General features: G+C 40.6%; 2 protein-coding genes across 3 annotated transcripts in view; one reads left to right on the top strand and one right to left on the bottom strand.

Moving 5' to 3' along the window:
• Positions 1–1,103: 1,103 nt before the first annotated feature.
• Positions 1,104–11,744, bottom strand: CUNH2orf49 (chromosome unknown C2orf49 homolog). The gene is made up of 4 exons (XM_027892581.1): positions 11,563–11,744; positions 9,448–9,614; positions 5,517–5,889; positions 1,104–2,654 (listed from the first exon to the last, which is right to left on the bottom strand). Exons 1-4 carry the CDS (start codon positions 11,701–11,703, stop codon positions 2,598–2,600), a joined length of 738 nt encoding a protein of 245 aa, XP_027748382.1. The 5' UTR covers positions 11,704–11,744; the 3' UTR covers positions 1,104–2,597.
• Positions 11,745–18,152: 6,408 nt separating this feature from the next.
• The window catches only part of TGFBRAP1 (transforming growth factor beta receptor associated protein 1), a 30,486-nt gene continuing 30,081 nt past the window's right edge, over positions 18,153–18,557 (top strand). The window contains exon 1 of one of the 2 annotated variants that reach the window (XM_027892579.1): positions 18,153–18,378. In XM_027892579.1, the coding sequence (XP_027748380.1) occupies positions 18,167–18,378 (212 nt within the window). In that variant the 5' untranslated portion in view covers positions 18,153–18,166. Of the gene's footprint in view, positions 18,473–18,557 lie in introns of both variants that reach the window. The other variant, XM_027892580.1, reaches the window with a different exon arrangement.

Genomic DNA, 18,557 nt, shown 5'->3' with positions numbered 1-18,557 from the left:
TGAAAGCTGTAGTAAATAGCCACAAAACTCCCTTTTATATCCACACCTCCCAAAGGAGGGCAAACACCTCAGTCTCCTCTGGGATCTGGCAATCCCTCAGCACAGTGCAGCTGAGCCCTAGTGCTTTGCTGAGAGAAGGATTACTATTAGCTAAAGGGGTAATGCCGCTGTACTCAATACTGGGGAGGCTGCACCTCGAATACTGCGTTCAGTTTTGGGCCCTCAGTACAAGAAAGACATTGAGGTGCTAGACAGTATCCAGAGAGGGGCAACGGAGCTGGTGAAGGGGCTGGAGCTGGGCGTTGCTCAACCTGAAGAAAAGAAGGCTGAGGTGAGGTCTTATTGCTCTCTACAACTACCTAAAAGGAGACTGAAGCAAGATGGGCATAAGCCTCTTTTCTTGGGCAGCTAGCGACAGGACAAGGGGAAACAGCCTCAAGTTGTGACAAGGGAGGTTCAGGTTGGATATTAGGAAAATTTTCTTCACTGGAAGTCATCAAGCACTGGAACAGATTTCCCAGGGAAGTGGTGGAATCATGCACCACCCCTGGAAGTGTTCAAAAAACAAGCAGACGAGGCACTTCCTGATAGAGTTTAGTGGGTTTGGTGCTATGCAGGGAAGGGTTGGACTTGATGATCATGAGGTCTTTTCTAACCTTCATGATTCTATGAAGACAGTAAGAGCAGCATGGCTTGCACCTTGTCTCCCAAGTACTACAACAGAGGGCAAAATGGTCCTAGCTTAGGGGAAAGGCAGGTGAAACACAGCAAGGCTGGAAAGCATACTGGCCTAAAGCCAAGGCTGTTCCCATGCAATAGCAGCATCATGCTATCATCCCAGTACAGCTCTGAATATCCCTCCTTAACACATACCAACACACACGTGCTCCTAGAAACTGGAACTACACAAAATACATCCTACACTCTGGATCACTGACAATAAACCAAGCACAAAACAGAATTCTTATCAGACTGTTACACTAGTGCAAGAACCAGCACTTCACATGAATACTACCTGCTGCTAAACCTGCAAAGTAGCTACTAAAATGAGCAAGCTTAATGACATAATAATTACATCATATAAACAAGTCAGCACTGCTTTGTTTGCTTTTAATTTAATTTATTTAAATAGGATAAGGCTACTTAAAAGACAAGTCTTTACATACAAAATGTACATTACATTAAATTTTGCTGTACTCAAGTACAAAAACTGCACAAGTGTTTAGTAAAAGGGAAACAGCACACTATTTCAAAACACACATTCTTACCATTTTACAGCATTCGAGAAGTGCCTTTTATATCATAATAGTGAATGGAGAACTTCTGTAAAGTAATGAACTAAACTACAGGGGTTGGTTTCAATATAAACCAGTGTTAAAAATGTAAACAAGCTTTCTGATCACTACTGGCAGCTTCTTTTAGTGGGTTATCTAAGAGGATTCAGAAGTTGATTTTTTTTGTTGTTGTTTTACTAAGTCTGGGAGCATTGTTATTATTATTTACCATCCATATCTAAAACTGATCTAAATTGGCTTCACCCTGAGCCACTGAGTTTTAATAAAAAATTTCTATCAACTTAATTGGATTTCTGCCCTGTAAGGCACTACCAATAATTCAGATGAAACATCAAGTTTCACAGAAAACCAAAATCCATCTTAAATTATCAAAGGAAGGGAAAACAGCTTTGTGTATTTTTTCCAGAGTGTAATTACACGTGTTAATGCTCTCAAGGTACTTCTCTGTCTTCCTCTCCATGCCCCTCTCCAACTTCATAAGCTGAGAAAGCACTGGTTTGCATTCCACTGTTTTTTCCCATATTTTATACGCATGATTGTAACCAGGATAGCAACCAAATTTGCTACATTGGCACAGTTTCACACTTATGCATGTACAAAATACGCCTGTGTACTTAAGAGAACATGGCACTAATCCATTCACTATTTCCTCTCGAAGTTTCATATCCAACAGTCTAATAACATATTTCCATCTCTGCATTTCTTATTCACATATCAAGAGAAACTTCAATTTGAAGTAACACTGTTAAAATAGTTCATCTCTTATTACCAGCCTAACTTGCACTGCAGATTTTTTTACACTCCTGTTCTGTGCAACAAAAAGGAAAAAAATGTCTTGTAGACCATCTTATCAGCAGAATGGTCAGTGTTCTCATGCAAATTAATTACCTTTTTAAAGCCAAGAAGGCTCTTGGGATCACTCTAAATCTCAACAGTTGTTTTAACTATTTAACCAGACATGGAACAAAACTGAACCTTAGTGAAACAACGTGTGAATCATAGTGATGTGGAAGAGATGAACTATAATAACCTTGAAAACTAAAAGTGGGGGGTTTAGTATAGTGTAATATCATCACCTGTTAAACAAGTAATTAACTACTTGGTGTACAAGAGTAGACGCTCTTAAGGTTACTGGTGATAGTGATTCCAGATTTACAACATGTAACTGTTAAACTTGTTAAAGCTTCACAGCAATCTGAATCTCTGTAAGGTTTAAAAACAATTTTATTTAAACTGCTTAAATATATCTATCTATTTGAAAATATGGAAGTAATATTTATGTTTCAAGCACCATTAGCTACTTCATGGCCATGTAACATGCTGGATTTTCTTCTTTGCTTCCGTAGGCTTTAGATCATTCTGAAATACAAAGAAATACATAAGTATTATTAGACATACTGTGCAAATAAAAGTCAGTCATTAATCTGACCTATTCAAACCTGGTACTATTATTGTACTCAGCTGTAGGCTACTACTATAGCTTTCTATTGCCATCTCGTGGAGAAAGTTAAATATCACAGAACTTCTCTACAGAAGATAAAAAAAGAGCCAATGAATTTAACTACCTGCAAATCATACATGTATTTTGGTTTTTTACTAACCTAAAATCAAATATGCAAAAATGTCTTTATGCAGGTTAGAAACAGGTACATGTTGGAGTTTCAAAACACACTTCTAAAGTTATTTCAAATCGTGTTCTTAAAATACTTGTTGAAATGGGATTGCAAAAGAAAAAAACCCAAACATACAACTAGGAAACCAATTTACTTTTGTCAAATAGTAAAAGCATTACAAAAAGAGAAAGAAAATTTTGTCTTCCCTTGTAATGGGCTGGGTAAAAAAAGATAAATAATCAGCAAAGCCTAAGATGAACTCATCTTTCAAGGCCCCCTACCCCAAGGAACTTGTAAAAATCAAGAAAATCTGAAGCAAAACAATGGGAGATGAAATGGTGAAATAATTACCTTTCACCATCTAAAATAATAACAAAACAAATCTGAAAAATTGAGCTTTAATAGCTCACACGAGCAGAGTAAAGACAGGTATATGAGTTTTCAAGAACATTCTGCACCTCACTGCAACTCTTGTTTTTAAGAGTTTCACTGTTAGTTTATTTACAGCAATGCTCTGGACTGTAACCACTGAAATGTTTAAGAGAATCAGACCTAAAGATAGGAGGGATAATTCTGTGCTATTCAGCATGAGAACTTCAGTTTTTCTCGAAAGACAAAGAACAGTCACTTGCTTGAAGAGAAAATTGTCACTACTGTCATTGTACTAAAAATAGATCAGGCATCACACTCTACAGCCATCTGCCAAGTACACTGATTCTTCCTGACTGCATCACTTACTAGTCAATACCACAGTCTTTAATTTCAGACAGTAAATTACTATCCATAGAACACACTTGCCTAACTTCACATCTCTCCACATTAACCAAGGCATGACTGAACTTGCAGGTATTAACTGGAACAACCTAAACTGTGGCTAATGTAGAAAGGCAAATGTGAGAGGTCATAACTTGAATGTCAGTTATATAGTGGCACTTAAAAGTGCCATCGCTGTGTCTACAAAACATTTAAATGAAATATAAAGAAGCTGTGAGGTGTATACTAAACAAGTTTCAAAAGCTCTGTAGGTCCAGATCTGACCAATACTTGGAAGAGTTCTAAATACTAAAAGAAGTTTGTCATTCTGGTAGTAGGAAGCACACCTCTCGAGGATAAATTTCATTCAGAGCCTCAGCCATGATTCTTGTAAAAGTTGTTAAAGCTGTCTTTCAGAACAGCCACTTTTAGTGCTTATGTTTAACATGAGTCTGATGGAACCTACCAATCCATGCAGCGAGGATATTACCTGCATTCTTTAATTAAAGGATTTAAAAGAAGATATTAGCAGAAAGCATTTAATGAGGGAATATTGAGAAAACAGAAGTTCAGTCTCTTGTCTTGGGAAAATTCTAATCAACATAACTGCACACTGTATATCTAAAGCTCCCCCTGCAGTTCAACTAAGAATACATATTTCTATTTCTTCCTTTGAAGCCCAGACTTATTTCAGATATTCCTGTACTCCAGTGGAAATGTGAAAACTTCCTCACTTGTATCATGAAGGAATACTACACAAATATAAAATTCATCCCTACCTCATAGCACATTTTGAAGAGGTGATCCATTGCTCCTGCTCACTGAAAAGCCCTCTAAGACTAATCACACAGCTGTCAAAATGAACCACTGCCCCATCTCCCCATCTGGCAGCTACATTCAAGACCATTACCTACACCTTATAAGATAGGCCCTGCTGAATTCATACATCCCGCCTCAGCTCTTCACTCATCCCTTCAGCTCATCAGCTTTGTTCTGCCCCCCTCTGTAGGGTAGTTCTCTTGTATGCACAAAATTTGTTTACAGCCAAATCTAACTTACAGAAAGAAGGTACTTATTTACCTTTATGGTTAACATCTCACTCATCAGGCTTCCACAAGAGAACAGCACCCTTCTGTTCAAGATCTCAGCATGTCTTCCTCATTGCCCAAGTACTCAACTAAATCCTGTCTCAAAACGAGCCCTCGACCTTTGGTGTCTCACCTCGACTGAGAGTTTGTTGTTTTGGCTTCTCATTCAGATCCACAGTCTAAGCACTCTCCAGATTAACACCTCCAGTTCCTTCCTCTAGCATGCTAATTCCTACACAAGATTTTAAGCAGATGGCATTCTTCCTCTAAGGATCTATTCTATGGCTCTCAGCATCTCACTTCTGTTCCTGTAATACCTCTACTGTGACAAATAAAAGCTTGTCCTACTCAACCGTTCAAGTGTGATTGCTACAAATCATCTCATTTTTTCCTACTACAGAAAACAGATCACTTGTCTTCCCTCCACGGCTGTTCATGTTGTTCTACAATAACTTTTCTTTCTCTCAGACCTACCGGTAGAATTATTTAGTTGGTTTTATTTGACTGCTACCAGCACCACCTTATGTTTTACCTACTTACTGGTTTTAAAATTATGTGCATGTTTTCTACAGAATTGCATCTCTCACACAGACGTTTCCCATGGACGAGTGCAAAGTTCCCAAACCAGCTACACCTTTGTCTGTTTCTAAATACTCTACTATTACTCCAAAATAAAATAATCCTGAAAGCTCTTACAATTTTCCACCTTTGAGTCCTGTAAGGTTCAACTAAAAAAAGCTGCAAAACAAGATACTGCACAAACGTACCGGCAAATCAGATTCCTCTTTTGGAACAGACCTCTTTAACTTCACAACAGTAGTTCCTGCTATTGGAGACAAAGGGTAAACCTTCAGACTACTCAACACACCGCTGTTAGTCTTTGAAATATTGTTCTGCTGAGCCTCACTATTTCTCACTCCCAGCTTAGTGTCCTCTGGCAAACTGGAGGCTGAAATGTATGTTGAGGCGTTTGAAGAAACTGATAATCTTCGAACAGTGTTGGTGGTGCTTCCAGCTGGAGGAGGTTTCAGGCGATCAGCAGCTCCATTCTCTGTCTTCTTCACCTTTATGCTTGTACTTGTTGAATTGCCATCAAATACAATTAATGGCCGTTTCCTTAACCCTTCCACTGTTGTAACACTGAAAATACAAATTGTAAAATTCTCAGAAACACAAGCTATATGATAAAAAAATAGCATATCCAAGACATGACTTGGATATGAAAATTATTTTAATCTTGTTTAAAGTAAATATATATCCCAAAACACTAACATTAAACTCTGATCTGCTCCAAACTTAAATAAAAATACTTATATAAATTTACATATACTTAAATAAAAAGCAACAAAAATTGCTTCCAAAATACAAAGGGGCAGGGGTTTGTGTGAGGAACTGTTTAGGCAAACAATTACAGCTGTACAACCAAAGACTCTGTGCTTATACCACTGCAGCTCTTCCAGAGTAACTACACAGATAAGTGTTAAGTATTTCAAAGGATGAATATTTGAGAAAACATGTGCTGTCTTACCTACAAGAGCAGCATCTAATATTCTGATAATTCCAAATTTCCCTGTTTCCACTCTTATTCAAAATCATACTGTTAAGATAGTCCAAAATATTGTCTCACAAGGAATAAATACATTAAGCAAAAAAAAGCACACCTCTTTTTAAAATAAGTTGTCTTTGAACAGGAACCCTAAGTGGATTTAATGACTTTTTTTAAATAGTTTCTGCCTTTAAGCCTATGTGTAGTCAGAGCTGGCCAATTCAGTAACACATGACAAGGAGCACTACCAGGCTGATATCAGAACAGTATTATCAGAAAACATTTTGATTGCGAGAAAATAAAGTACAAAGTAAACATAACTCACCCTACATGAATTCAAAGATTTAAAAAAGCATTGCTCAAGAATGACAAAGAGAAAGTGTTTGGAAAGTGCAGATTTAACAAATAAAAACCCCAAACCACCATTAAGGTATATAATATTCCTGATCAGAAACTCTGGCTTTCAGTATACGCTGACTGTTCAGTCACCTCATACTAAACAGATGAATAAAAGTTGAATTACAGTGTTTCAACAATTGAATATATTTGCATTTATTTGCAACTATATGAATTTGACAATATTGATGTTAGGTATCTCAACAGACTTCAAAATAAACCACAAGCAGAGACTTACAGTTTGGACTTGGAACAACAATAGAATAGTAGCTGCTGATAAATCTCACATATTAAGAAGTTGCATATCACTTGCACAGTTTTCTGTCAAGACCAGGGATTTCTTTAAAAAAATGCGAGTGGTCACAGTTTAGGAGTTCATAAAGCAAGACAAAGTTCAGCTCTCAGACCTTTTTCCCTGTCACCTTCCTCAACATAATAGCATAGTAAGTCTGCTTTTCCTATGGAGTCAGGGTTTTTTACATATTCAGATTGGTGAACAGTGGCAAGTTAGGAGCTAACTGCAATTCCTGGACTGTTATCTATTCTAAACTCAATTTTAGAACTGTAGCACTTGAACAAATGACACAATACAGGTAACATTCCCACAGAAAAATTTTGGGAACACTCCAAAAGAAATTTGGATGCTTTACTGTCAAATACCGTGTCCCAGTTTAAATGAGACAAGGGTCTTTTGCTGAGGATGGGTTAGGAGAAAAGACCCAACCTTCTCTTTCTAAGCAATCATAAATCCAAAATTAGGAGGCTCCGATTGAAGGAAAACAAATTACAGAAAAGGGAAAACAACAGCCCTTCATTAAAAGGTATATGTGTATTAACAGAAACACGAAAAAAACCCCAAGTAAAACAACCAAACAACACTCCTATACCCACAAATAACCCCTTCAAAAACAAACCGATAAACTGTCACATCCAATTTTTAGATACATGTCTCACAGCACAACACAGAACCTTGGGAGTGATGTTTGCTTCGTTTATATAAAGTACAGGCAGCTTAAAAGCTTCACAGTAGGACTCCTGTAGGCCAGCACTTTTCTGAGGGAGGACACTGATGCTCACCAACTGCTGCAATCAGCCATTTTGGGATTGTGTCTCCTGCAGATCATCTTCTGTGCAACCTAGATTTCAGTGCACATCTACATCTAATCCTGCTGCTTACTTTGAAGTGCATGGTAAAGAACAGCTACAGTGCTCCTAGAGACTGAGCATTTGCAGGTGAGAGTCTTCAGACTTGATGACATTTCAGAAACTACTTACACACTGTAAGATTCTTATCATTCTCTTTCCTTCAGTAGGCAAGATGATCTAACAGATCTACAAAATTAACTATCCCTGGACACAAATACTTTCTGAAATGATTAAAACTGGATAGACTGTGCTTGTTTTTATTTGGTATGATTGTCTGCAAACTCAAATATTCGGTAATAAGATATATAAACCATCATCTGTAACCTCAGATATTTGACTGTGTAACTGAAGTTTTACATATTGCTTCAAATCAGCTGCCATACAGCAAGTCTTCTAGGACATGACATTAATCACCAGCAGTAAAACTAAACACAATATTCAACACTGATTTTTAAATTTCAGTGTGTTTTTAACTCCAATCTGTAACTACTAGAGGCAAGCCAACACACAGTGAACTGTGCTGATCAAGTCTTGAAGCCTCATACTAACTCCATGTGATTTCCACAGAGAACTCATCAGAGTTCCCTTATTCATACAGTCAATCAGTTTATCTGATTTCTAAAGTGAACTAACAGCATGCCTAGTTCCCAGCTCCAACTTGCACATAACTTAAGCTTCAAAATATCTAAGAATTTTGATTTCATTTTAGAAACAAGAATGTAAAGTTCTACTTCCTCTTCTGCACAGTGGCATTGTGTCAATTTTGTTTAAGTGGTGCACACAACTCTGATGAAAAGTGTAATATTCTAATATTCCAAAAAGACAATTGAACTTCCTTGATATAGTGTACTAAACCTGAAGTTTTTTCTGTGCAACTTTTACTTGCTGAAAGTGCTGACTGTCTATTTCTCTCATTTTTCTTGGGTTAGTAATAGTAGTAGGAAAAGATTAACTTTTCTAAACAGTATTTTGTCACCATATTTGTTAAGTATGAAAAAGGTAATAAAAGCAAAACCAGTAACTGCTAGAAAATCTTAAAACTGTCTAAAAACAGAACAAAAGACTAAGCCCACTGTGCTAGATATTAAGTGCAAAGAAAATCAGACTGGTAGATTAAAGTTATCTCCTTATACTTAATGTTTTCCCAGCAAATACACACAGGTTTAACCATTACTGCATTTTATTGTACCAAAATAAGAGCGTCTAAAGTTATTGTACATATAAACTCTGGATGAAGCCATTCTCCCATCTAAAAATTAACATTGCCTCTTTCTCCCAAAAACATCTAGCCTACTATCTTTATTTCTTTGGACTAGATGACCATCAAAGGTCCCTTCCAACCCAAACCATTCCATAGTTCTACATCAAGAAGCACTATAAGCTAAATATCATTACTAACATTTGGATAACAAAACACTTATCTTTCCCTTTTTCCCGTTATTGCAGCAGTAGAATCTTTCATTTCTGACACAGGAAACCTGACACAGCGTTCTCTGTAAACTGTGACAACGTCCAAAAGCTGTACAAATTTCATTAATCAGGCAAACAAAGATTGAACTAAATGCATTGTCCTAAATTCTCCAGGTCTAGCCCAATAAAAGCTAACTTACCTTTTATTCTCACTTTTCAAGTCACTTTGCTGTCTCTTCTTTTCCATCATTTTTCCCCATCTACTTTTTGGTAAGTCACGCTGAGGCAGGGGAATGGCATGTTGAATATAGAGATCAGTGAGACCATCTTTGTCCATTTTAGCATCATTTTCAACTAATATATTTTTCTGTGGGGGACAGAAAAAAGAGTTATTATTATAAGGACAAATTCAAAGCACAACCATCTTAGTAGCATCATTTATTTGTTCAAAATCCACTTTAAGGTACTGCTTTGGGCATAAATGCCGGAGTTTCAAAAGTGAGGGGGTGGCTGGGATGATCAGTTTGGAGAGGCCATGAACTGCCCACTGCCAATGACAGCCTGGTCTCCTGCCTTCCTACTGTGAAATTCCCTTGTTTTCCACAGAAAGCTGTGGTAATCTGTGGATTACACTCAGTCCCTCCCTTCAGTGAGGCGATGGAAAACATAGGATGTTTTGGTCAGTGCATAGTGATTTCTTTTTCCACCACCTGCAAGCGCATCTCTTTCATATGTCTCCTCGTGTGCCTCTTCCTGTTTGTCCTCTGGAGTCTCCTGCCTCTGATGTCTGCCCCAAGCAGACATAGGTGCCACAAGCTCCTCTGCTCCAAATACTGGTGTGTGATGGGCTGTTTTCCATCAGCGTCAGAAACAGCTGGATGCAGCTGTGACTAGCACTGGGCATTTATTCACCTCTGCCCACACAAGTCAACCCTGCAGCCCTCCCTATCCAAAACCCCACAGGCTTTGCCAATAAAAACAGTAGTAAAAAAAAAAAAAAAAGGAAAAAATTTTGATAGAGATACTTTTGATGGCTGACGTTTTCATGCTTAAACACACTTCTCTGAATCCAACTACAGTACCACAGCTCTTCTTCACGCTTTTAAAACCAGGTAACTAGAACATAATGCAGGTCAGACTTGTGAATGTAGAGCTCTGCTTCCTTCCCCAGTTCCCAAAGAATAAGGGAGATAAGTTTAAGCTCAACATGAGGAAGAACTTCTTAAGAACTTCTTTACATTGAGAGTGGCAGAGCACTGGAACAGGCTGTCCAGGGAGGTCACGGAGTCTCCCTCTCTGGAGGGACTCAAAACCCACCTGGATGAGTTTCTGTGCCACCTGTTCTAGGTGACCCTGCCTTGGCATGGGGGTTGGACTGGATGACCTCCAGAGATCCCTTCCAATCCTACATATTCTATGATTTCTATGATTTTGTGAGATTTTTAGGAATTGTCAGTTTTACCAGAACACCAGTTTGCTTTTCAATCACGTATAAGGCTGTGAACATTTCCTGGTACTTCCTGCTGGATTTATTGAAGAAAAAAAACAAACTCCACTAACATCCTCCAAACTAGAGGTCACCAAAAGCAGATGAAGCCTCTGTCACTAATGGTTTTGGCAACACTTCATGACTTCTGATGGAGGCCTGAAAGGTGTACATTTTTGTCCACACAGACTACATGGTTGAGACCATATGAAAATTCTGAGCTCATACAAAAACCTGAAACTTTGACTCCTATTGTTTCATACACCTAAAACTTTCAGGCTGAGCGGTAACAAGTATTTCAAATTACATTAACCAAAGCTTTTTATGGTCCTAAACTGCTTAGAACTCACTTTCAAACTCAATTTCTTTTTTCAACTACTAAGAATTAATAAGTATTTAAGTAATGCTTCAGTTTTTAAGCATTAGCTTGACTGATTACATAGGCTGCACTTCCTTAATTCACAGAATGACAGAATACTTAGGGACGTCTGGAGATCACCTAGTCCAACACCCCTCCCAAGGCTGGCTCACCTGGAGCAGGTTACACGGGGTATGGACGTGGGAACTTCCAATACTGTAAATATCATCTTTCCACAGACAGTTTTACTGTAATGCAGCCACTACGTCGATTTGGGCAAACTGCACCTTAGCAGCCTCCGTGTTCAAACACAGCCTTTTGCAAACACGGACACATCTCCCACGCCACGGGCCTCCTCTCAGCAACTCCGTGGCCTGCGGAGCACGGACTCGGGGGCTGCTCTCCCCTGAACTCCCCCTCAGGGGCCGCCGCTCTGACCAGGCCCGGCCCGGCCCGGCTCCCCGGACGCACCTGCTCCAGGGTGAGCCGCAGGAATTCCTCCGAGAGCAGCTCCGGGTGCAGCAGCAGCGCCTCCGCCTCCGAGCGTGCCGTTCCCAGCTGCTCCTCCTGGCGGTCCCCGCCGCCCGCCCGAACCCTTCCCCGCGCCGCCATCTTCGGCCCCGGCAGCCCCTTCCAGGCTCCCACAACGCCGCGCGCGGCTGGAGACGCGTTTCCAGAGCAGCCGCGCCGGGCGGTGGCGTCACCTTCCGGAGCGGGGCCGGGACAGCGGGAGAGGGGTGTGCCCGGCCCGAGCAGCCGGGGCTGGGGAGCGCTCGGAAACACACAGGCTCACAAGGAATCATAGGGTATCCTGAGCTGGAGGGGACCCGCAAGGATCGTGGAAGTCCAGCTCCTGGCTCTGCACAGGACAGCCCCGAACTCCCCGAACACCATATGCCTGAGAGCGTCGTCCAAACGCTTCTTGAATTCGTCAGGCTTGGTGCTGTGACCACTTCCCTGGGGAGCCTGTTCCAATGCCCTCTAGGTGAAAAGTCTTTTCCTAATATCCAACCTAAGCCTCCCCTGACACAACATCAGGCCATTTCCTTGGGTCCTGTCACTGCTCACCACAGAGAAGACATCAGTGCCTGCCCCTCCTCTTCTTCCTCTCACAAGAAAGTTGTAGGCTGCAGTGAGGTCTCTCCTCGGCCTCCTCTTCTGCAACAAGCCAAGTGACCTCAGCTGCTTCTCATAAAGCTTCCCCTCAAGGCCCCTCACTATCTTCATGTGCTTCCTTTGGACGCTCTCGAATAGCTTTGTATCTCTCTTATATTGGAGCACCCAAAACTGAACACAGTGCTCAAGGTGAAGCCGAACCAAAGTGGGACAATCACCTCCCTCGACTGGCTGGCGATGCTTTGGGTGATGCCCCCCAGGACACGGTTGGCCCTCCTGGCTGCCAGGGCACTGCTGACTCACACTTGCCATCGACCTGGCCATCAACTTGCCATCAACCAGGAATCCCAGGTCCCTTTCCATGGCACTGCTTTCCAGAATCTAATTCCCCAGCCTGTACATATATCCAGGATTGCCCCATCCCAGGTGTAGATTCCCGCACTTGCCCCTGTTAAACTTCATATAGTCGGTGATTGCCCAGCCCTCCAATTTGTCTTGAGTCTCTCTGCAGGGCCTCCCTGCCTTCTGGGGGATTAGGTGTTGCTGAAGAGGTCAGGTTATCCCCCAGCTGATAGCGCTGAACAGGGAAAACATACTTTATTGTATTCTGACAATATACAAGACTACAAACCGCTTTTGCCGCTACATGCCAGAGCTCTGCTGCTGAAATAGAATGGGATTGCCATCCTGCCCATACATGAGGCACCTGCTTGTTAACGCAGCTTGATCTGCAATAACAAAAGTTGCTTTGTAATTCCAAAGTAAAACAGCTGCCTGTCCACTGGAGTTAGTCATCCGCTTACATATTTAAAGGCAAAATAGGGAATTACAAATGATTACAAATAAATAACCATGTCATAGTTACAATGCAAAACTGCAAATTTGCGAAAGTAATTGGAAGTACTTGATTTTCATTTTACAGAATTATGAGGCAGAGGCAACAATGTAACACAAGTAACATAACGTTATGGTTTTAAGTGCACCTCCCCATGAACAAGCTGCAGATGTATCACTACGTATGCCACATTATTGCTTCATATATGCAGTGCTTCTGTGCCTGAATTCAAATTTTGAATATTTAAAGATCATAGAAGTGTACAAGTAATATTATTTCACAATGGTGTCCTGAAAACAGCCATCTGGCAGCATATGGAATTTACTTCCTTGTGCTTTCCCTCTGTCCCTCCTCCCAAACCCACCCCAGCTACTGTCACTCCTTGTTTTTTCTTGGAAGCACTGCTTTTTCCACCTATGTATGGTTATCTTTTGTATGCCTGGGTTGGGCTTGGCCCATAACTATGATCTGTATTGTGACTACAGCATTTGGAAAAAATAAAATGATCCCCCAAAGTTGCCCAGACCATGACTGGTGTTTGGTGTTTGTGCTGCTGGGATTGGGTCCGACTCTGCATGAATGCATAATTCAGATGCTGGCCCTGATGCTCTCTTATTTCTGAGACTGCACTGGACTAGTTCCATTTTCATTTTCTCACTCTTCTTTCACTTTGGCCAATTACATCACAAAATCACCTTAATTCAAGTAATCTTGTAAATGAATGTACTTTCTAAGGCGAATGTTCAGCCTGTATTTTGGTGCTTATTTCAGCCAATGAAATTACTTTCTTGTAAATTGTGTGGATCATCTCTCCCTTCCTAAAGTATCTTATAAGTTCTTTCCTTATGGAAAACATATCCTTGCTAACCAAATTATTTTGTTGATCATGACTTTCACTCTGTGAGTTTCTTATGTTAATATTACCTTTCTAGGGATTTGTACCCAAAATTATAGTTCCTTTTAGGTTAACCAGACCATGTTCTCTCACAGTGAAGTTCTGACAGGGATGGAATATAAACAGTCTGATAAAAACATAATGTTTCTTTTCAAATTGCTATAAAAATGATAAAATTTTAATAACCTATATTGTGTGTATAGATCTGCTGAATGACCCTATTGCATTTTATAGTGGAGATAATTTTAAAATAAATACCACATCATTTTCCATTATTTTGCTTTTTAAGATTTTTCCAACTAAAAAAACAATGCTTTATATCAGTTCTAATACCTTTCTTTTTACTTTGTTCATTAGCTCTATGTGTTGTCCCAAAATAGGTTCTTTCACCTGGTGTGCAAGAGGCCAATCCACACACAGAGTCGAGGTATTTGATTTATTTACAGTTCTGCACAGAAAGGGAAGGCAAATGCACAAAGCCAGCAGATGACCACCCAAACTTTCCACAATTTATACATTTTAGCAAACAAAGGCATTAATGTTCATTGGCTACAAGTTCCTTAGTTCTCTTATAGTTAGTATTCTACCTTCTACTGGTTAATTATTCTCTTGCTTCTCATGCTAATTAGGCCACATGCTCAGTCCTTCTTTTCTTTTGAGTCGGTGGGCTCTGAGTCAGTGGTCACAATCTCCTGCAGCCAGAATTACCTTTTGCCGGTCGGAGCTGATTTCAGCACAGTTGCTGAGTTGGCTTTGTTAGTTTCTTCCTTATCTTGGGAATTCTGCCAAATGTCCCGTGGCCCATAAATTCTGCATTCTTTGTGTCCACTATCAGCAGTACATCCTTCTCCCCAAGGTTTGTTAACCTCCCGCTGAGTCTGAGATCATTGAGGCGCGTCAAGCTCTAAACCTTAACGAGGCAATTCTACCTAAAAGTCATTTATCTTTTTAACACCCAGACATCCCTTGGGAGCAGCTTTTTTCACATTCCAAGAAGGTGCTCTCAGTCTGACTGGACTTAGTAATAATAAGAAATGTTTTAAGTCTCTTATGCTGTATAATTCTCATATATTATATGTAGATTATATAAATAATTTATATATATATATTTATATAAAGTATATATAATAATAGTATAAGCATCTTGTAAAAGAGACTTATAGCATATATAATAATAACGGCACTAAGTTTTATAATATATGAGACATGTAATATTGCTATCAAGCCCCATTAGATTGACAGTACTTTCTTGGAGTGTGAAAAAAGCAGCTCCTAAGTCTCACATAAAGTCTCATATAAATATATTTACATATATACATACACATACATATGAGACAACAACTAAGTCACTTTATACATATATTTATATATATGTATAAATATATATATACAAATTATATATATATACATATAAATATACATATATATATATATATACATATGAAGAGACTTAAAACATTGCTATGATTAAGTCCAATAATTCCAAGTCTTTGGAACCTCTTTTATATATATATGTATATCTTCTATATACACATATGCACACACACATTTACACATATACACAGGTGTATATACACATGTATAAATACACGTGCATACACACAGGCACATATATACACAGATGTGCACGTCCCCTCCTGGGAGCAGGGTTGGCGTTCCCCGAGCGGTGTTCCCAGCGCCCTCTCCCGCACGTGACCGGACGCTCCCGTTCCCGGTGACGCGCTCCGGGAGGGGCCGGCGCCGCAGCGGAAGCGGCGCGTCCCCCCCGCCCGCCGGCGGATCCGAGCGCGCCCCGAGGCGGCCCCGGCCGCCCGCACCGCACCGCGAGGCCCCGGAGCGGCGGGCCCGGCTCCCGCCGAGCGCCGGCAAGTGCGGGGCGGGGGAGCGGGCGGGGGAGGCTCCCTGGCCGGCGGGGCCGAGGCGGCGCGCCGGGGCCGGTCGGTGCCGGGCCTGGCTGAGCGCCGTGTGAGTGTGTCTGTCTGTGTGTGTCCGTGTGTGTGAGTCTGTGTCCGTGTGTGTGAGTCTGTGTCCGTGTGTGTGAGTCTGTGTCCGTGTGTGTGAGTCTGTGTCCGTGTGTGTGAGTCTGTGTCCGTGTGTGTGAGTCTGTGTCCGTGTGTGTGAGTCTGTGTCCGTGTGTGAGTGTGTGTCTGTGTGTGTGTCTGTGTGAGTGAGTGTCTGTGTGTGTGTGTGAGAGGGGACGGGGGCGAGGGAACCGCGCCGGGTAGAGCATCCCCGCCCTCCCTGGGTCTGCGGTGGCCCAGCTCCTGGGCTCGGTGGGACCGTGTCCAGAGGTTTACTAGCGCTCGCTTGGGGTGCGGGAGAGGGAGCGGTGCGGAGGTGAGGCAGCAGGGGGCTGGTCTGCAGGGCAGGAGCCGGGAACATGCAATGCAAGGTTATTACTTAACGAGAGCGGGGGAGAGAGAGAGGTGCTTCCCACTTCTCGCCGGAAATGAGTGCGTGCGGGGTTACTGGTGCGCTTAAAAAATAGTGCCTACTAGACTGATAATTTTCCTGACTATTGCGTTTTGGGTTTTGTCAGCAAACATCCCCATTATCTTGTTTTCCGGAGTTCTGAACGTCTAAGAAATACTACAAAATATACTGTCTGTATCTCTGGGGTGGCCTCTTGCACTTTAAAGGAGCAGCATGTTCTGCAGAACCTGTTCCTTTGCAGTGCACACAGGCCCCTAAGGTTTTACAAATGAGGACAAAATAAATGTTTTTAAAAAAATCCAGATCACATGTCTTGACATTGATTGTTCCTAAAAGCTTTTTCTCACAACTTTTTTTTTTTTCCTAGAATGAATCTCTTTATTACCGAATTTAAGTAGTACTATGGATTTCTTGTTACTTCTGCTCAGAAAGTGTGTATTTGTTATATGTAATAGTTATAAACTAAATTCATTTTGCCTGTGCTTAGTTTGAAGTTTGTTCACAGGAGCATTTTGTTGATGTTGGTCTCTCTGTTGGTCCACAGAAATTTCATTTGATGTTCTGTATCTCCATTGTACCTTTGGACTAGAAGCAATTGATATGTTATCTCTTAAATCCACTCAAGATATTTAGTGTTGTGTCTTCCCTTGTGTTGGCCGAGTGGCTGTTACAGAACAGTCGTGACAAATTAAAAGGTGATTAAACAAGGTCGGCAATTTCTCATCTGCTTTTCTTTGGAGTGTTGAGCACAGCTGTCTACTGGTTTCTTACAAAAAAAATAACACAAGTCTGGAGTACAGTAAAGGTGCAACTGTTTGTAAAATACAATTAATTGCTTCATAAATTGAATCTGTCCCTTGATGATGTTTGATTGCAAAAGGATAGGTGTATTTTGTAAAATAGATATTAGAAGTGTTGCTTAGCACTTAAAGACAGACTTTGGGGATTATTTTGATAGTAGAGAACACAAAGTCTTAATTTCTGTGATATTACAGCTTGAGTTTAATTAATGCTTTAGGGGCTATGCTTCCAAATTTTCTGGGTGAATGTGCTTTATAATTGCTGGTGCATATAGTCTGTTGCAGAGAATGTGTAAGTAGCACTGAATACAATGGGCGTTCTGCAGATATTAGAAAACAAAACCAAATCACAAATCAACAACTTTTATTATGAGTTGGATGATATTTTGCATAAATTTTTATTTAGCTGGCTTGGAAGTTATGTACTTCTGATTACTGGAGAGTAAGGAATGGATGTGTTAAAATGCAATAAGCCTGTGATATTTTATGAAGAGACTATGTACTAACAGGCCTACAATTGAGTGTAAAGCAACATGAGATGTTAACTAACAGCACTGAACGCCTTGTGGCTTCTCAACAAATCTAAGACCTGAAGCTTGTTTGTTTTCATGTACATGTGATAGAAACGTCCATGACAGGTTTATAAATCACTAAGTACTGGCAATAACCACTTGTAGTGCCAGAGTATCTGAGAGAGCCAATAACATGCTGGTTACATGTGGAGAAAGCGTCACTTCAAAATAGCTAGGTGCTCTTGTGAATCTGTTTCAGAATAGGTTTGAAGTGGAAGCATAAAATTTGATTAATTTCTGTGGTTATTATTGTGCTTGCTCTAACTTGTGTAATTGGGTTGGAAATTGAGTATAGGCTATTAAAGAATGCAGCATTTAAGTTTTTGTATTGGTGAATATTAAATTGCTACCTCTGATATCTGATTATGTGTGTGGAGGTAAATAGTGTTTTTTTTCCCTTTAATCAGATCACCCAGAAGACACAATGAGCGTTAAAGCTTTCAAGCTCGTTTCTGCTGTTGAGCGGGAGATGTTAATGGGAGACAAAAATTATATCAACATTGAGTGCATTGAGTGCTGTGGGAAGAACCTCTACATTGGAACCAATGACTGCTTTATCTATCACTTTATGTTGGATGAAAAGGTATCAACAGCTGGAAAAATAACTTTTGCTGCTACCAAGCAACTGCATAAATATCTGGGCTTGAAGAAGCCTGTGAGCGAGTTGAAAGCAGCCTCTGCCCTCACCAGACTTCTCGTGCTTTGTGACAACACGATAACACTAGTTAACATGATAAACTTGGAACCCGTCCCCACCGGTGCCAGGATCAAAGGAGCTGTGACGTTCACGTTGAACGAGAACCCCGTGAGTGGGG

Source organism: Empidonax traillii, unplaced genomic scaffold (genome assembly GCF_003031625.1).
Source record: "Empidonax traillii isolate 1590-97213 ecotype Southwest subspecies unplaced genomic scaffold, ASM303162v1 scaffold360:size843394, whole genome shotgun sequence".
Lineage (NCBI taxonomy): Eukaryota > Metazoa > Chordata > Aves > Passeriformes > Tyrannidae > Empidonax > Empidonax traillii.
Note: the sequence above shows the minus strand (reverse complement) of the source record. Positions and strands in the feature narration are given on the sequence as shown.

What these genes read in the sequence shown, in the direction of transcription:
- CUNH2orf49 (XM_027892581.1), bottom strand. Translation starts at nt 11,703, where the DNA reads ATGGCGGCGCGGGGAAGGGTTCGGGCGGGCGGCGGGGACCGCCAGGAG. An exon ending in TTGAAAAGTGAGAATAAAAG is followed by an intron (nt 5,890 to 9,447) that starts GTAAGTTAGCTT and finishes TTGTATTTTCAG; the next exon opens with TGTTACAACAGTGGAAGGGT. An exon ending in AAGAGGAATCTGATTTGCCG is followed by an intron (nt 2,655 to 5,516) that starts GTACGTTTGTGC and finishes TTTGTATTTCAG; the next exon opens with AATGATCTAAAGCCTACGGA.